The 15,846-nt window shown below is 41.0% G+C and overlaps 1 protein-coding gene across 2 annotated transcripts in view; it reads right to left on the minus strand.

The window, feature by feature from the left end:
• The window catches only part of LOC146391713 (NACHT, LRR and PYD domains-containing protein 3-like), a 34,021-nt gene extending 20,667 nt beyond the window's left edge, over positions 1 to 13,354 (minus strand). For both annotated transcript variants that reach the window (XR_014798604.1, XM_084914847.1), the window contains exons 1-4: positions 13,241 to 13,354; positions 1,820 to 1,912; positions 1,561 to 1,707; positions 1,335 to 1,448 (exon numbers count right to left, since the gene is read on the minus strand). Coding sequence is in view for 1 of the 2 variants with exons in the window: in XM_084914847.1 (XP_084770973.1) it covers positions 1,335 to 1,448; positions 1,561 to 1,707; positions 1,820 to 1,908 (350 nt within the window). In the remaining variant the exon portion in view is untranslated. The remainder of the gene's footprint in view (positions 1 to 1,334; positions 1,449 to 1,560; positions 1,708 to 1,819; positions 1,913 to 13,240) is intronic.
• Between the last annotated feature and the right edge of the window lie 2,492 nt (positions 13,355 to 15,846).

Consider the following 15,846-nt stretch of genomic DNA (forward strand, 5'->3'; position numbering starts at 1 on the left):
TTTACCTTTACTTGAGTAAAGAAGTTGAATCAGTATTTCAGCTTTAAGAGGGTATTTTAACACAAACATCAGTCCTTCTACTTAAGTATGTTTGACACTTTGTTTAATCATCATTTTTAATGATCAAATGTAATTATTTTTGTTATTTGTGGATTTTAAATGTCCTTGACAGAGACAGATGATAATCATTATCCTGCACTGTGGTCTCAGGTTTGGTCGAGCTAGCACAAAGAATGGCTGGCTATGTTGAACTTCCTCCTGGGATCTACACTAAGAAGTGAGTCCAACATTAGCAGGGTCTCTTTCCTTTATCTGGATTCACTTTAGCATTCACAGTCACGTGAAGCTTGTTATTAACTCGATAAGTCAACCCAGGGTTTCAGCTGAGCGTTCACATGAAACACATGGTGTTGGCAGCATCTGATCAATCATATTCATGGAGACGTGTATCAGCAACAGAGCAGCTGAGTTTGCAGAAGGAAGTCAAACTAAACCATAGGAACAATATGAGGAGATTACACACATAATAAAATACTAGCAGTAACACAGCTGCTGCAGACAAATCAGTCGTGTGATCGTGTGTGAGAGGAGAAGGACTGTAAAGGAGTTTGGTGTTAAAAGCTCTGTATGAATGTGGGAGCATTTGAAGGGCTTTAAAAAGGCCAATATAAAATAAAAGGCAGCAAAATTGCTGACTGTGAAAGTCACCAGACTTATCAGACCTCTGTGATTAAGACCTGTAAGAACACCTATTTGTACTTGTTGGCATTATATCAAACACACACGTATATTAAGCCTTTGTTTGAACTCTGGTTGAATTTGTTACTTTCAGACTGTGAAACATCACAGAGGCTGCAGCTGCAGATCTTTTCTTTCACCTGGAAATTTACTTTAAATGTTAGATGGAAAATGTATTGCTCAGTTTAACCAAAGTAAGAACAAGAATCCATAAACCTTCATAAAGACAAACATCTCCCCAGAACATTGAGCTGCTGAAGTGTCCCTGAAGGGAAAAACTATTTGTCCTCCTCCATCCAGCAACACCTGAAACACCTGAGTGGAAGCTCCTCCCTACACTGTGTTTGAAGCAAAGCACAAAGGAGACACCTGCTGGAGCAGCTGGAGTCCTACAGACACTCAGCCTCTTCACTACACAAACACCTCCTACAACATCCACTCTTTCCACTCTGACTGCTGTGTTTGTGGAAACACTCCAACACACACCGCTTCACATACCAACATAGAAATGTGTGTGAAAAAGAGCTGAGCTGATATTAAACACGAGGATTTATTCAAAAATACAGAATCAGGAACAACATCTAGACACACATTACCTCTCAGTAGCAGAAGAACAGCCTTTAAAGTTTATATCAAAATCCTTCGACTCGTTGCTCTTTAAGGAAACACAGCTGGGTTCAGGTCCAGGAGATTCTGGCCTCTTATTGATCCTAAAAGAAAAACAATAAATGTAACAGCTTCATGAGATAGGAAGGAAAAACTGGAAATATTAAATTAAAGACATGATGAACAATCTGAAACTCATAAAAATAATGTACTTACTCTTTGTCACATAACAGTCTGTTAAATTTTACACCGATATCCTTCGACCTGTTGCTCTTTAAGGAAACACAGCTGGGTTCAGGTCCAGGTTCTGGATTAGTTTTAGGGTTATGTCCAGCTGAGCCTGGTGCGCCCCACAGCTCTGGGCTTTAAAACAACACACACAGAGGTATGAGTGTAAATAATGATGGAGCAGTGATGTGAGTGCTGAGCTGTGACATGGAGAAGAGTCATGGACAGTTAGAGATGGTCATCTCACCTCTGAGCTTTGGTCTGGCTCTCATGTTCCCCACACAGAGTGGTTTTAGAGGGAGGGACTCCCTCCTCTCTGTCCTCACACTGATCCATGCTGCTGAAAACATCCAGATGAACAGAATCAACTCTTTGGGGATTTACTGGATGATTGAGCATCCAGACACTTTTTAATATTTTACTAATTTCTGAAGCATTTTACCAACTTTGTTCAAATTGGTCTGCCGTCATTTCATTTTTGACAAAAAGAGATTTTGAGTTTGACTGTTGACGTTTCCATGTGAGACTGTTGCTGCAACACCAGGATGTTACTACAGAATACACTTTATATTGTGTGCACTTGGATGTTAGTCCAGTGGTCCTAAACTGACACACCTGCACCTGGATTCATTCTGACCAGATTTTAACCCAACAGTGTTTCATACTTAATACATCAGACACAAACTCTGCAGCTGTCATTGTCATCAACTGCTACTATGTAAGGAGTTGTTTGATCGAAACTATATGTGACGTAGCAGAAATATATATACACATGCAGCTTGTGATTTTTTTTCACAGCTGTGGGTGCATGATAGTGCCTAACAGTTCTCCGTTCCCGGGAATGTAAAATAAAGATCATTTTTTGAGTTTGACCACTTTGAGCCCAGTTTTTCTTCGCCGCCAAAAGAATGCAAATAACTGAATTTAATAAGACGATCAACTGCACCACAACATTCAAGAAAGTGAAAGTAAAAGTGATGTAAAGAAACACCCAGAGAAGCTTTTGAGGGACGTTCAGAGTCAGGAACCTCAGAAATGGATCAGGCTGGAGTTCTGTTTTCATCTTTAGAAACATCTGGAAATAGTTATAAAAATGCTGTGTAATAAAGAAAAATAGTGTAGATTAGTTTGAGTTGTGTTTAGCTGAGGTGTGTCTTTAATCAAATCTAAACTGAAGAGTTCATTTTGTGGAGGAGCAGCAAGACTTTCAGTGTTACTCTCAGGAGAAAGCCTCCCAAATGTCTGTTGTCTTAATAGTGGAATTATCTGGAAAATGAACCAGTTCTTATAAGCTGCTTTTCAATATGAGCAGTCAAAGCATTTTATACAGCGTGCTTCATTCACACAAGCACTTCTTTTTCTAACAATGACACTATGATGGATGCATCGGAGAGCAAGTCGGGGTTCCATATCTTGCCCAAGGATACCGTGGCGTGCAGACTGGAGCAGCCAGGGATCAAACCTCCAACCTTCCAGTTAGTAATTCTACCTGCTGAGCTACAGTCTGTACTTCCTGAACAACACACCCTCCTTTTGTTTCTTTATTTCCAGTAGCAACCAGGACCATAATGAACCCTGACTCCAAAGGACACTCAGGATCTACCTGCCCAGTAAGTCACCCGCTAACTATAACTATCAGAGCCCTGACCTTCTGCAGAGACAAGTCACACTGAACACAGCAAGTGTCCCTGCTCTCAGATACAAAACCTGCCTTTAAAAGTTCAGAGTAATGAAATCAGCAGTTCTGATTCTATAATTTGTAGTCTCACACACATGTGCAGAGCACTTTTGTTGTTTTGGTTCACATCGGTTGATATTCTGCTGTAAACAACTAATGAGAACATTTTATAAAAGCTTTGAGTGTCCATCAGGATCCTGTAGAAACAGCTTCCATGTCAAAGATCAATATTCTGAATTCTGTTTAGAAAGAAAAAGATTTCTAGAAAATTCTCTAAAGAATTCAACGTCTGCTTTGTTTTCTACTATTTTTCTAAAAAGTCACTCTAGCACAGATTTCTTTAGCCAAACGTCTTTCTGTGTCTTCCATACAAACTTTAAACATGCAAATACTCAACACAGCAACACTGAAAGCATTTGAGTGTAACTTTCATTCAAATTAAACTTTATACACAATTACAATAATGGAAAAAACAACTAAATATTAAAACACTACAACCACTGAAGAAACAAATAAAACCAATCACAATCAACATCAAAATATGATCATAGAAAAATAGAAGAGACATATCATACAATTCATATTCATGTCATCTCTATGTTCAAAAAACCCAATAACCTTGAATCCTTCATTTAAATTTCAGCTGGCAGCTGTTGGACTCAAATTGTTAAATGTTGTCATTGTGTTACTTAAATGTGTAAGTCTTAGTTCAAGCAGCAGGATCAAAGACATTCCTTTGTCTCTGACCACCTCTGCAACCAGTCTGTTGGTGGGGGAGGCTGTAGTGTTTTATTATAGGGACATCCTATCTGAAGGTTCTGTTTTCTTGATTAATAAGCTTCCTGCTTTTATTACCCTTTTGGTGAGCAGGATGTCACACAAACGCACCCCCAAACACAAATACACACACACACACATTCAAGCACATGCATACACACACACATACACACACGTGCTTACACGTGCACACACACACTGCAAGAAATGTACATAAAAATTACAGTTAATAACTGTAAAATGGCAACGGTAAATTACCATTAAATCCAAAAGAGTAATTGATTGTAATATGGACATTACATTTCTGTAAATTGAAAAATGGTGATTTGCTTTTATTTTTACACTGCTAATATGTTGAAAATATGTTAAAAAAAATATGTTAAAATATGTTAAATATGTTAAAACAGTATATGTTAACAGTACATACAAACAATTACTACTAATAAAAAATATGTATATTTCTTTAAGTTCTAGAGTCTCACCAAGTATAACACAGCTATTTACAATGAAAAAAAAAATATTTTGTGGCATAGGGAGGTTTAAATCATGGATTTACCACTGTTCAGTCTGTGTTCAATCTGTTTGAGTGTGATACCACCTGCTGAAATTAAAATTAATTGATCAAAATAAAATACAAAAAAATAATGAAATAATGTTAATAAATTGGTGTAGTTTGCAAGGTCAAGAGCAGTCAATGAATGTATTATAAAAGCTACGGGTAACCCATAGCTGGTTACCAAGATTACGTGAAGTACCCTCAGAAGGTCTACTAGATGATGTTAATGCAGCTCTACGGATGATACCTACAACCACGATTACCGACACTAAGAAACTGATCAGTGAGATGCTTGGCTACAAGTTGAACAGCCACAAGGGGCAGTACCCTCCATGGAGAAGGAGGCTAGAGGGCAAGATCAACTAATGGAGTTGCAGAAAGGTGCGACAAAGAAGGTGCATAAGAAATACAGCAAGCTGTCCATACCTGAGGCCTTGGAAACTGCCAAGCAAAGACTCACAGCCTTGGCCAGCCGCTTGAGGAGGTACACCAGAGAGATAGAAGGCAGGAGAATAAACCAGCTGTTCTCCACAGAACCAGCAAAGGTGTACTCTCAGTGGCAAGGGAACAATAAGAGAACAACACCACCAAGGCTGGAGACGGAGCAATACTGGAAGAGCATATGGGAGAAGGACGCAACCCATAACGGCAATGCTCAGTGGCAAGTGGATCTGAGGGCAGACCATAGCGACCTCCCTGAAAAGGGTCCAGTAACCATCACAGTGGCAGATATCCAAGAAAGGGTCTCCAGTATGAAGAGTTGGACAGCACCAGGGCCGACATGGTTCACACCTACTGGCTGAAGAAGCTGACTGCACTCCACGAGCGTCTGGCAGCACAAATGAACCAGCTGCTAGTTAACGAGAGACACCCGGAATGGCTAACCAAAGGTCGGACGGTCCTGATCCCCAAGGACCCCAAGAAGGGATCGGTCCCATCCAACTACCGACCAATAACCTGCCTCAGTACTACATGGAAGCTCCTGTCAGGCATCATATCGGCTAAGATGAACAGGCACATGGGTCAATACATGAGTGGGGCACAGAAAGGGATTGGCAAGAATACCAGAGGCGCAAAACACCAGCTACTGGTAGACAGAACAGTCAGCCGAGACTGCAAGACCAGACTGACCAACCTGTGCACTGCCTGGATTGATTACAAGAAGGCCTATGACTCAATGCCCCACACCTGGATCCTGGAATGCCTAGAATTGTGCAAGATCAACAGGACCCTAAGAGCCTTCATCAGGAACTCAATGGGGATGTGGTGTACAACACTAGAGGCCAACTCCAAGACACAAGTCACCATCAAGTGCGGGATCTACCAAGGAGATGCTCTGTCCCCACTGCTGTTCTGCATAGGCCTGAACCCCCTCAGTGAGATCATTAACAACATGAACAAGACAGCGATTCTTTGGCGGTAGAGGAACACCAAAGTAATTGCATATGGAGCTTGCTTCTTCGACATCTTTAAGAGTTCGGAACAAATGTCTGTCCTCCTCCAGAACATCTAATGTACGCAAACGAGCGTTCCAACTTCTTATCTGGTGCGCGTCTTTTATTTTGACAGCAAATGCGCACCTGCGGACCACTTATGTGCAGCCCTGTTTAAAGTTTCCTGTGCATTTCAAACATTGTACTTTCTGATGTTTTTTTTTAATATTTAAAGTAACATGGCTGCTATGAGGCCAGCTAGGATCCCTGTGGCCCTACAAATGATCCAGGACGGATGGGATGAAGAGCCCATCGGAGGCACTGACTCAGAATCTGACATCTCAGATATAGAGTACCCAGACTATTGTCCCCCCCACTGAACAAGGCCAGTCAGACACAGAGGAGTCCTCTGATGAGTCCTCTGAAGAGTAAATGGATATTGAGTCTAACAGAATGAGCCCCTCTTACTGCTCTAGCCACAATATTCTGAATTAGTCGGCCAGGGCTTGCACCTGGGTTTAGTACTGTCTCCCCAATAGATGCGTGGAAGATATTCATGTCTGATAATATAATAGAAGAGGTTCTTACATGCACAAACATGGAGGCATGAAGAGTAGCCACAGACAGGGGAAAAGAGTGGAAAAATGTAATCAAACAAAAGCTCCTGGCCTTCATTTGATTGACCCTTCTTGCAGGAAGTGAGAAGAACTGGGATGTGCCAGTCGGTGTGTTTTTTGGGAGTCCTCTGCATAATACATTATACAAGGCCACTATGTCAATTTAAAGATTTAAAGATATTTGCCGTTTCTTGCACTTTAATGACAAGAGGACCAGAGCCTACCGATTGAAAACAAACCACATGGCAGCTTTCCGCTACATATGGGGCCTGTTCCTGGTCAACTGCAGGCAGAAATTCATCCTCAGTGATTGTGTTACAGTGGATGAACAACTTGTGCCTTTCAGAGGGAAGACCCAGCTTCTGCACTATATGCAGAGCAAGCATACAAAAGTGATACAAGTGATACAAAAACTGCAATTTCTTAAAATTAATGAAAAAATAAATAAAAATGCAAAGGGCCTCATGTCACAAACATGTTTTAGGAGGAATACCTCAAATATGAAAATATTACAACTCTTCGTTTTAAAGATTTTGAAGAATAACAACAGAGTTTATAGCAAAATGCATTGTTTCTATTTGGGGTCATTTTTGACCTGTGAGAAACCCTACTTTATGCAGTTCAACAAGCCGACCATGTTCAAAAAGGAAAGTTTTTTTGCTTTTGCCATCAGAACATCCTGACAGTCTGACTACCTGACAGAAAATGACAACGAATCCAGTTTTGCACAGATTTGGTCTTTTAAAGGGATGTGGTCCTAAACATTTAATCAGCTGTAAAACAGCCTGTCCCAGTTTAAGTTTGTTAAATGTAAGTTAAATGTTTTGTCTCACTCCGATTTCTGCTTGTTGCATGTTGTTGGAACCTTGTTAAGATCCAACCATAGAAAAAGATGATTTTTTGCCATTTTTCAAGTGGTCTTAAACTTTTGATCGGGACTGTATTTAATAATCGATTCGTTTATTCTGAATGGATTAAGAATGCTGTATGTCCGCATTGCAATGCATCACAATTGTAAATCATTATACGCTTAATTGTGTCAGCTCTATTAGATGTAAGATTGTATATTTGCTTTTGAAATGGGCAGTTTGCTTTATTGTGCTTTGTATTTGCTTTCAGTCTGCAAGGAAAGAACGCTAATCTACACCGAGCATCTGGAGAACAACATGCAAGTCCTCCAGCACAATGAATCCAAAACCTGTTCCAGTTCCTCAGACACCATCAGAGACTTTTTTAAAGCCCTCTACTAATCAAGTCTGGATAAAAAGAAACTTTGCCAACCACTGCAAGTATCAAGTGTTTTACATTTTGCTTGACTGTTTATTATGTACTTATTTGTTTTTGGTTGTATTAAGTTTGATATTAATTAGATCAGTGCCTTTTTAGTCATTAATTTGATTATTTAATATTAACTGTTTAGGGCAGCACGGTGGTTAGCACTGTTGCTGCACAGCAAGAAGGTCCTGAGTTCAATTCCACCATCAGGCTGGGGTCTTTCTGTGTGGAGTTTGCATGGTGTTTGCGTGGGTTCCCTCCGGGTACTCTGGCTTCCTCCCACTGTCCAAAGACATGCAGTTTGTGGGGATAGGTTAATTGATTAATCCAAATTGCCCATAGGTGTAAATGTGAGTGCGAATGGTTGTCTGTCCCTGTGTGTTAGCCCTGTGACAGACTGGCGACTTGTCCAGGGTGGACCCCGCCTCTCGCCCTATGAAAGCTGGAATAGGCTCCAGCACCGCGACCCTGAAAGAGGATAAGTGGAAGCGAATGGATGGATGGATGCTAACTGTTTAATTTAATCATTGTCTCTACTGGTTTTTATTAATGTTTCTAGCAAATTACAACAAAAAGTCAAAGAATGTAAGTTTTATGCCAGTTAGCCCTATTATGTTTATTACCTCATTTGTTGGACCTTAATTTTTTTAGACGACATTCTGGCTACAACAGCTGCCAATAATTTCGTGTAAATATGAACTTTTGAATAAAAAGGCATGTTTTGTCTTATACAGCTCTTCTGTGCTTTGTCAATAAAAGACGGTAAACAAGCTTATTAAAAATGTATTTTAACTGGTTTACTTTATATTAGTTTTTTATTTCAATGTAATTATTGTACAAAAACCAAAGTTCACACTGAATTTTACATTTATCAACAAGTATACCGTTATGTATTCTGCATTATCACTATATTTTCGACGGTGAAATTCTGGCAACCACAGCTGCCAGTATTTTACCGTAATATTCAACTTTTTAATATTTATGTTATACATTTTCACTGTATTTTACAATGCAAAACTGTAATCAGGTTAATGGAGTGTTTGTTGCTTTTACATGAGTTACCATGAACAGGTTTATGATTCTTTATTGTGAATTTTACATTTATCAACAAAGTATACCGTTATATATTCTACATTATCACTATATTTTCCACGGTGAAATTCTGGCAACCACAGCTGCCAGTAATTCACTGTAATATTCAACTTTTTACTATGATACAGTATTATTTTATACAGTTTCACTATATTTCACAAAGTAAGACTGTAATCAGACAGAATGTCTGTTGTTTTCACATGAATTTATGTTTAAATTCAGTCATTTACTTTAAAAAATAAATAAATTATTATTTACTGTGAAATTTAAGGTTACCAAAATAGTGTTCTACACTTACAATTTATTTTTCACGGTGAAATTCTGGCAACCACAGCTGCCAGTAATTCACCGTAAATTCTACAATATTTTTTTTTACAGTGCATACACAAACAGTGCCTTATCTTTTGTAACCATAGGGGCTTTTACAATGGGAGGTGCTTGTGTCTACTGTAACTGTTTTCAATAAAAGGCAGCAAGGAAGGCTGTTTATTTGATGCTGGCTAGCAGACAGGTTAGGAGCGTTTAGCTCCAAGAGCCTGGTTCCAACCAGCCTCCCTTGCTACAAGTAAAAACCGGTTAAAGATGTTCGTCTTGTTTCCTTGCTTGTCGTTAACGAGAATAAGTTTCTAAACCAGCAGGGCCTGTGGAAGCGCAGACCCAACATTTATTTGGTCCTTTTGAGCCGGAGCCCAACGCGTCGCGTCCACCGAGGAGAGGGAGAGGAGACACTGAAGTCTGCTAGCAGCCAGGAGGTCTGGGACGCCTGATGAAAGCCCTGGTGCTTAATTTTGTCGCCAGGCCGTTGAGTTAGCGTCTGAACTCCCCACGGGTTGGATGGCAATTTACGGGATCCAGAGACTCTTCCCGTGAACGAAAAGCAACACAGACAATAAATACAGAAGGCCTTATGCGTCACCGTGACTGCGCGTGTAGACGCGAGTCCGGGGGAGCGCTGGTTGGGCAGGTGCACGCGGACCTAAAACAATAGAGAGCGGCTACGTGACCGTGTGGTTAAACACAGGTACGGGAGCGCGCTAGCTCTGCATGCAGACGCAAGCTACCTGGTTTCACCACCGGTTTTTCTTTATTTTTTTAAGGAGGTCTGGTTTCCCCACCAGTTTTTTTAATTTTTCTAAGGGGGTCTGGTTTCTTTGCCAGTTTTCAAGGAGGGTTAAGGATGGTTGGTCCACTGAAAGGAGGTTTTTCCTCCGCCGCGTTGAGTGTTTGGTTTATCCACCAATATGTAAGGAGGATAGAGCTTTCATTGGTGTGTGAACGCACGTGTGAGCGAGTGCGGGCCAGACGTGGTCTGTGTGAGTGTGGCTGATTGTTGTCTTGTAATGGGGAATAAACTGGGTAAGTCTGCCTTGAAAGGGGATGAAATACATTGCAAAGTATTCACTGGGCAGCACGTAGTATGTAGATCATTGAAGGAAGAAAGTAATGAATTTGTTCACAAAGGAGATGAAACAGTGAGTGTGAATATGTCTGACGTCACTGTTTGTGTGAGACACAGAGAGGTGTGAAAGACAAAGTCAAACATCCAAACTCAGCCTGCAGTTCTGTTCTGTGATTCTACATTTGACTGTCTGTTGAGTTTGGTGTGGACTTCTGCTTTGTTCAGATGCATTTAGATACATCACCTCCACTCTCCTGTCTTTCCTTCTCTACCATTGCCTCCTAACTGGGGATGGGTACCGCTATCCGATGCCATTATGGCACCGGATCTGACATTAACGGTAGTAACCAGACCGAAAAGCAGCGCACATTTCGTTGCTTTTTTTTGGTGCTTTTTTTTTCCCTGTGATGTCATACACTTTGGATTCTAGCCAATCATTTTACCTTTCCAAGGGTAGTAGGCGGGCCCAGGTACGTACGTTCTTTTAGAGCAGAGCTACAAATTAAAAATGCCCAAGGCGAAGCGGTCGAAGTCTGGCTGTACTTCACAGCAAAAGATGCAAACTCAGCAGCCTGCAACAAGTGCTTTAAGCTGATACTGTGCAAAGGAGGTAACACCTCGAATCTGATGAAACAGGGTTGCTGTAGCTCAGGAGGTGGAGCTGGTCACCTACTGATCAAAAGGTTGATGGTTCGATCCCAGGCTCCTCCAGTCTGTGTGTCACATATCCTTGGGCAAGATACTAACCCCAACTTGCTCTCCGATGCATCCATCGGAGTGTGAATGTGTGTGAATGTACTTAGAAAGAATGTATAGATAAAGTGCTAGTGTGATTGGGTGAATGTGGCATGTTGAATACTCTGCGAGAGTAGGAGAGCGCTATGTAAGAATCCGTCCATTTACCATGAAACACCCGGAGGTGCATAGCAATATTTTTTAAAAGCCGAGAAATGCACCGTATTTGATAGCTTCCTGCAAGACCTCACACCGTGCACATCTACTGCGGGTGTGGTGCCTGTTATCAGACCCGGAGTTAGCAACATCCCCCAAGAACCCGAAGAGGTGAGTCCTGGCGCCCTAGCCCTGCCAGTGTGGCAGAAATAATGACGGATGATGATGCAGCAGCAGCCGTTCTTCTCTGGGTGAGTAGCGTAATGTTGTTTGTGTGTAATTTACGTTGAGTAGGCTAACCACGTTATTACATTAATGTAAGGTGAACTAGCAAACACCGTCGTAGTTACATGCGTATCAACAGCTCGACCACTTGTATCAACAGAAAAGGCTGACTTGGTTATCATTTTGCAGAAAAAAAGAGACTGCTAAAAATAAAAACATGAGAGGTTTTTGGACAAAGTTTGTGCTCTCCATTCTTTAAGCACCAGTTCAAGCACCGACTAAGCACAGACACCGTTTCAAAAGTACCGGTTTGGCACCGGTATCGGATAAAACCTAAACGATACCCATCCCTACTCCTAACATGCCTCCTTCTTCCTCTTCCTTTTCTTTCAGCCATCAGTAGCATGACAGTCTTACTCATTATGATCCACGCATTTTATTTGGTAAAGCTTTAGTTCAGAATGCCCTTACTAATGCAACACTCCCCATTTACCCAGGCTGGCACTTGGAGTACACTGGCTTGTGGCCCCTTGTGCCCACATTAGTGCTTTCCTCCTTTCTGCCGCTCACAATTCACCGATCACACTTTGACTATTACCATTAAAACAAGAGTCAGAAAATTTAGCAACAGAGCTACGATACTTTAAATGTTAAAGTTTCATGATTCACGTGTGGATGTTGCATAAGAAAAGCATGATGTATAAAGTATAAGTGTTTCTGACCAGTTGTTCATGTTCCTTCATTTTCCCCTGAAATCTATCAAATACTGTCCAACAGACTGATGGCACAGCAGTGCAGAGGCTGCAGAACCTGCGTCTGAAGCCTCTGGTTTAAAATAGTTCAAATAAATAATCCAGCTATAGTTGTCAGTATTTCCACTGATGCACAGGAAATAACTTTATTATAAAATAAATAATAAGAAATAAACTTTATTTTTCAAACACAAGCTTTACACAACTTGTACATTCACACAAGCACTTTTTCCATGTTTCTAAGTGCTTCTTGTCTAACATTCACACTCTAATGGATGCATCGGAGAGCAACATGGGGTTAGTATCTTACCCAAGGACATCATGCAGTCTGGCATTAAACCACCAACCTTCTGGTTAGCAGGTGACCTGCTCGACCACCTGAGTTACAGCCACCTCATCAAAGTGACCAATCACATTAGAATCCTGTGCTGCTTTGGGCTCTGCCTCCAAACCATCCAAAGCAGGTTTATTTGCACCATGTATGCAGGTAAACTCAAACATCCATTCAGCTGCTTCAGAAGGAAAATGTCAGCTTGTGGTTTCAGTCACAGGAAACTCACAGGTTAGAGTCCAGCCAGAGGGCTGCTGTTGTTTATCTGTAAAGTCTTTCAATTTACAGAAATAAATAATTATGTGGACACATCTGGATCATCAGCAAACATGAAACCAGGTGACCACCAGGACCAAGCTGACTGCTGACACAGAGTTCATACTCTAACTGCTAGCTGCTCTGCTAGCTAAGTTAACTGATGTTAAAGGTCAGAGTAAAGAAATGACGTGATGCTGCTGGGAGTGACACCACAGACTAGCAGCATTTAGTTACTCAGCATATAATGCAGTTAATCTGAAATCTCTTTTTCTCTCTGAAACAAAGTGACAGCAGACTGAGTCAAAGACAGAAACCTTATTTAAACACCAAATATTCACCGGCTTCACTTCCTGATCCAGGATTCAAAGAGGACGTTGCACTTACTCAGCTTCTTCCCATGAACGTCTTCACTCTGCAGCTCTGCTGTCTGGACCAGGTCTGTGTAGAAACAGAGACAATCTTCTGCTTCATCAGTCCTCTGTGTCTGCAGGCTGAAGTCACATTAAACACTTCACACTAGCAAAGAGTCTGAAGCTCACAGCTCAAAGGTCAGCTGCTGAACCTTGTGTGATATTGTTTGATCAATAATTAACCTGCAGCAGGTTTCTGCTCCAACTCTAACACACTGAACAACCCTGAGAACAAATCAGATGATGTGGGCGTGTGTGCAGCCATAAACAGTTTAAACATTAAACACTGAACCATAAAAGAAGCTTAAGCTGCAGCTCACAGGTCAAAGGTCAGCTGCTGCAGCCAGTTATGACTTTACATAAATCATCATGTTTTCCCTCTCAGCACTTGGGCTGTTTTGACTCAGCTACACTATGGCAAATGGCCAATGGTTCCACAGCTGTTCTTGTTCACAGCATCATCCAGTTAGAGAGGAAACTGTATAATGCAATGATGATGTTCCAGCGTCATGCTGCAGTTGTTGCTCCTCCTCCACATGCTTACCTGCCACAGTTTAACTCCCCCTCTCAGACAGTCATGTCACCTGATCTGCATGTTTTGCTGTACGATGACGTCATCTTGACGTTGACGGGGAGGACGAGAAAAACTAGTTTTGTCCTGCAGATGGCGATCTTGCACCGTGTTCAGAGAGCCGACACTTTGATGATGCTGGTCTACTCAGCTTACTTTTAGCCTGGGTTGGACTCTATATGAGCAGCTTCCACTCTGGTTTTCATTGTTAAATACACTTGTTTGATTTCACTTGTAAAAGTTGGAAAATAAATATTAAATTATTTGTTGGTACATTGTTTTGAGGGTCAAATATTTTGCTTCATTTGAGGAATGAACTGTTAAGGTGGAGAAATGAATCAGGTTAAAATAGTGGTGCTTTAAATCAGTGAAGATGTATAATGTAATTTAAAATGTTGATAATGGTTGTAGTGGGCTTGTAATGTAAATGTGGTCTGATTAAATGTGACATTGATGGTGACGCTGCATAAAACCCTGGTAAAGCAGTTCTATTAGTGGGTCTGTGTGATCAGCATCAGTGAGGCCTTGACTAGTAGAACGTCATGTTGGTGTATGACAACACATGAGCCAACATCAGACTCCGAGCGCTACGATGCTAAAGATCAGAAGATCCAGTGTGACATCATGCGTTACCTGGCAACAGCAGCCCTCAGCCCATCTGACTTTATTGGAGGATATTTACACCAGCAACACTGTTTAGTTTGATATGACGGATTAACAACATGCTGTGATATCCAGTTCATCTGTAATAGATACTGGATCTAATCAGTCAGCAGATATTTGATCACCTTAAATATAACTATAGTAGAAAAAATACAACTGTGTTGGTGATTCATGCAAACTTGCATATCAGCCTTTTAAGGTTTTGTAGTATTGAGAACAAAGAGGTTGTGTTAGGGCTGAAAACCCCGACTTGTTCTCCTCTGCAGGTCATCAAATGCACCACAGAAGTTTGTATTTGCACAAACCTGTATATGTTTGATGGCTTTATTATTCTCTGTTCAAAGACAATAAATGTGGAAAATGTCTCATGTAGTATCAGCTTCATTTAAAAATGACTGCAAACATTTAGAGAACATGTGCTGCTGTTTGTCCTACATTTCAACACTGAATGAACCCTGAAAACATGATGGCAGGTGGCAGATTGGAGTTCACATGAAATATAGGCTGTATGAAGACTGGAAAATATAGATGATAAAAATATGCAGCCAAACATTTGCGGACATGGATAAACTATCTGATCCAAAAAGCAGGAAGTGACACAGCTAGAAAATGAAAGTGTGTAACAGCTGAAGTCAAATGTAATGCAGAGTTGAATCTGCACTTGGATCCATCTGTGAAAGGTCCACATGTAGGGATTACATGAGTCATGATGTTTGTCAGTCCAGCTTGATAGCTCCATCTACTGTGGGCTACATATACTGGGCTGGTAGCTTCATAGTGTTGGAAAGAAACTATTAAATGTGCATATTTTAAAATCAGAGGCTCTTCTAACACAGGAGCCATGTTGAGTTTAGATTCCAGCCGACCACCGGCAGTCTGAAATGGAATGAACAGTGTTGGGAAGGTTACTTTTAAAATGTATTCCACTACAGATTACAGAATACATGCCCCAAAATGTATTTTGTAACGTATTCCGTTACGTTACTCAATGAGAGTAACGTATTCTGAATACTTTGGATTACTTAATATATTATCATGCTGTTTACAACTACATGAATGTGATTTATTACTATTACTGAAGGTCCGCAGCTCCGAACCGTAGTAAAGGGACCTCTGGCTAATACGTCGGGTTCCGTGTCGGGCTCGTAGCCGAAAAATTACTTTGTTGTCTGGGTCAAGTTTGCTAGCGAGAGACAGAGAGAGGCGTTGAAAGGCTGCTCCAACGGAGCTTATTGTTTCGGAGGAAAACACGAACACAGCGTACAGTCGAGTCTTAATAGCTTATTACAACTGAGCTCGTCAGGCACTCTTCTTGGCTGCAGTGGGTATTTTTATATTTACATGCT

The sequence above is a fragment of the Perissodus microlepis genome, chromosome 3 (assembly GCF_051167445.1).
Source record: "Perissodus microlepis isolate ML-2025 ecotype Zambia chromosome 3, ASM5116744v1, whole genome shotgun sequence".
Taxonomy (NCBI): domain Eukaryota; kingdom Metazoa; phylum Chordata; class Actinopteri; order Cichliformes; family Cichlidae; genus Perissodus; species Perissodus microlepis.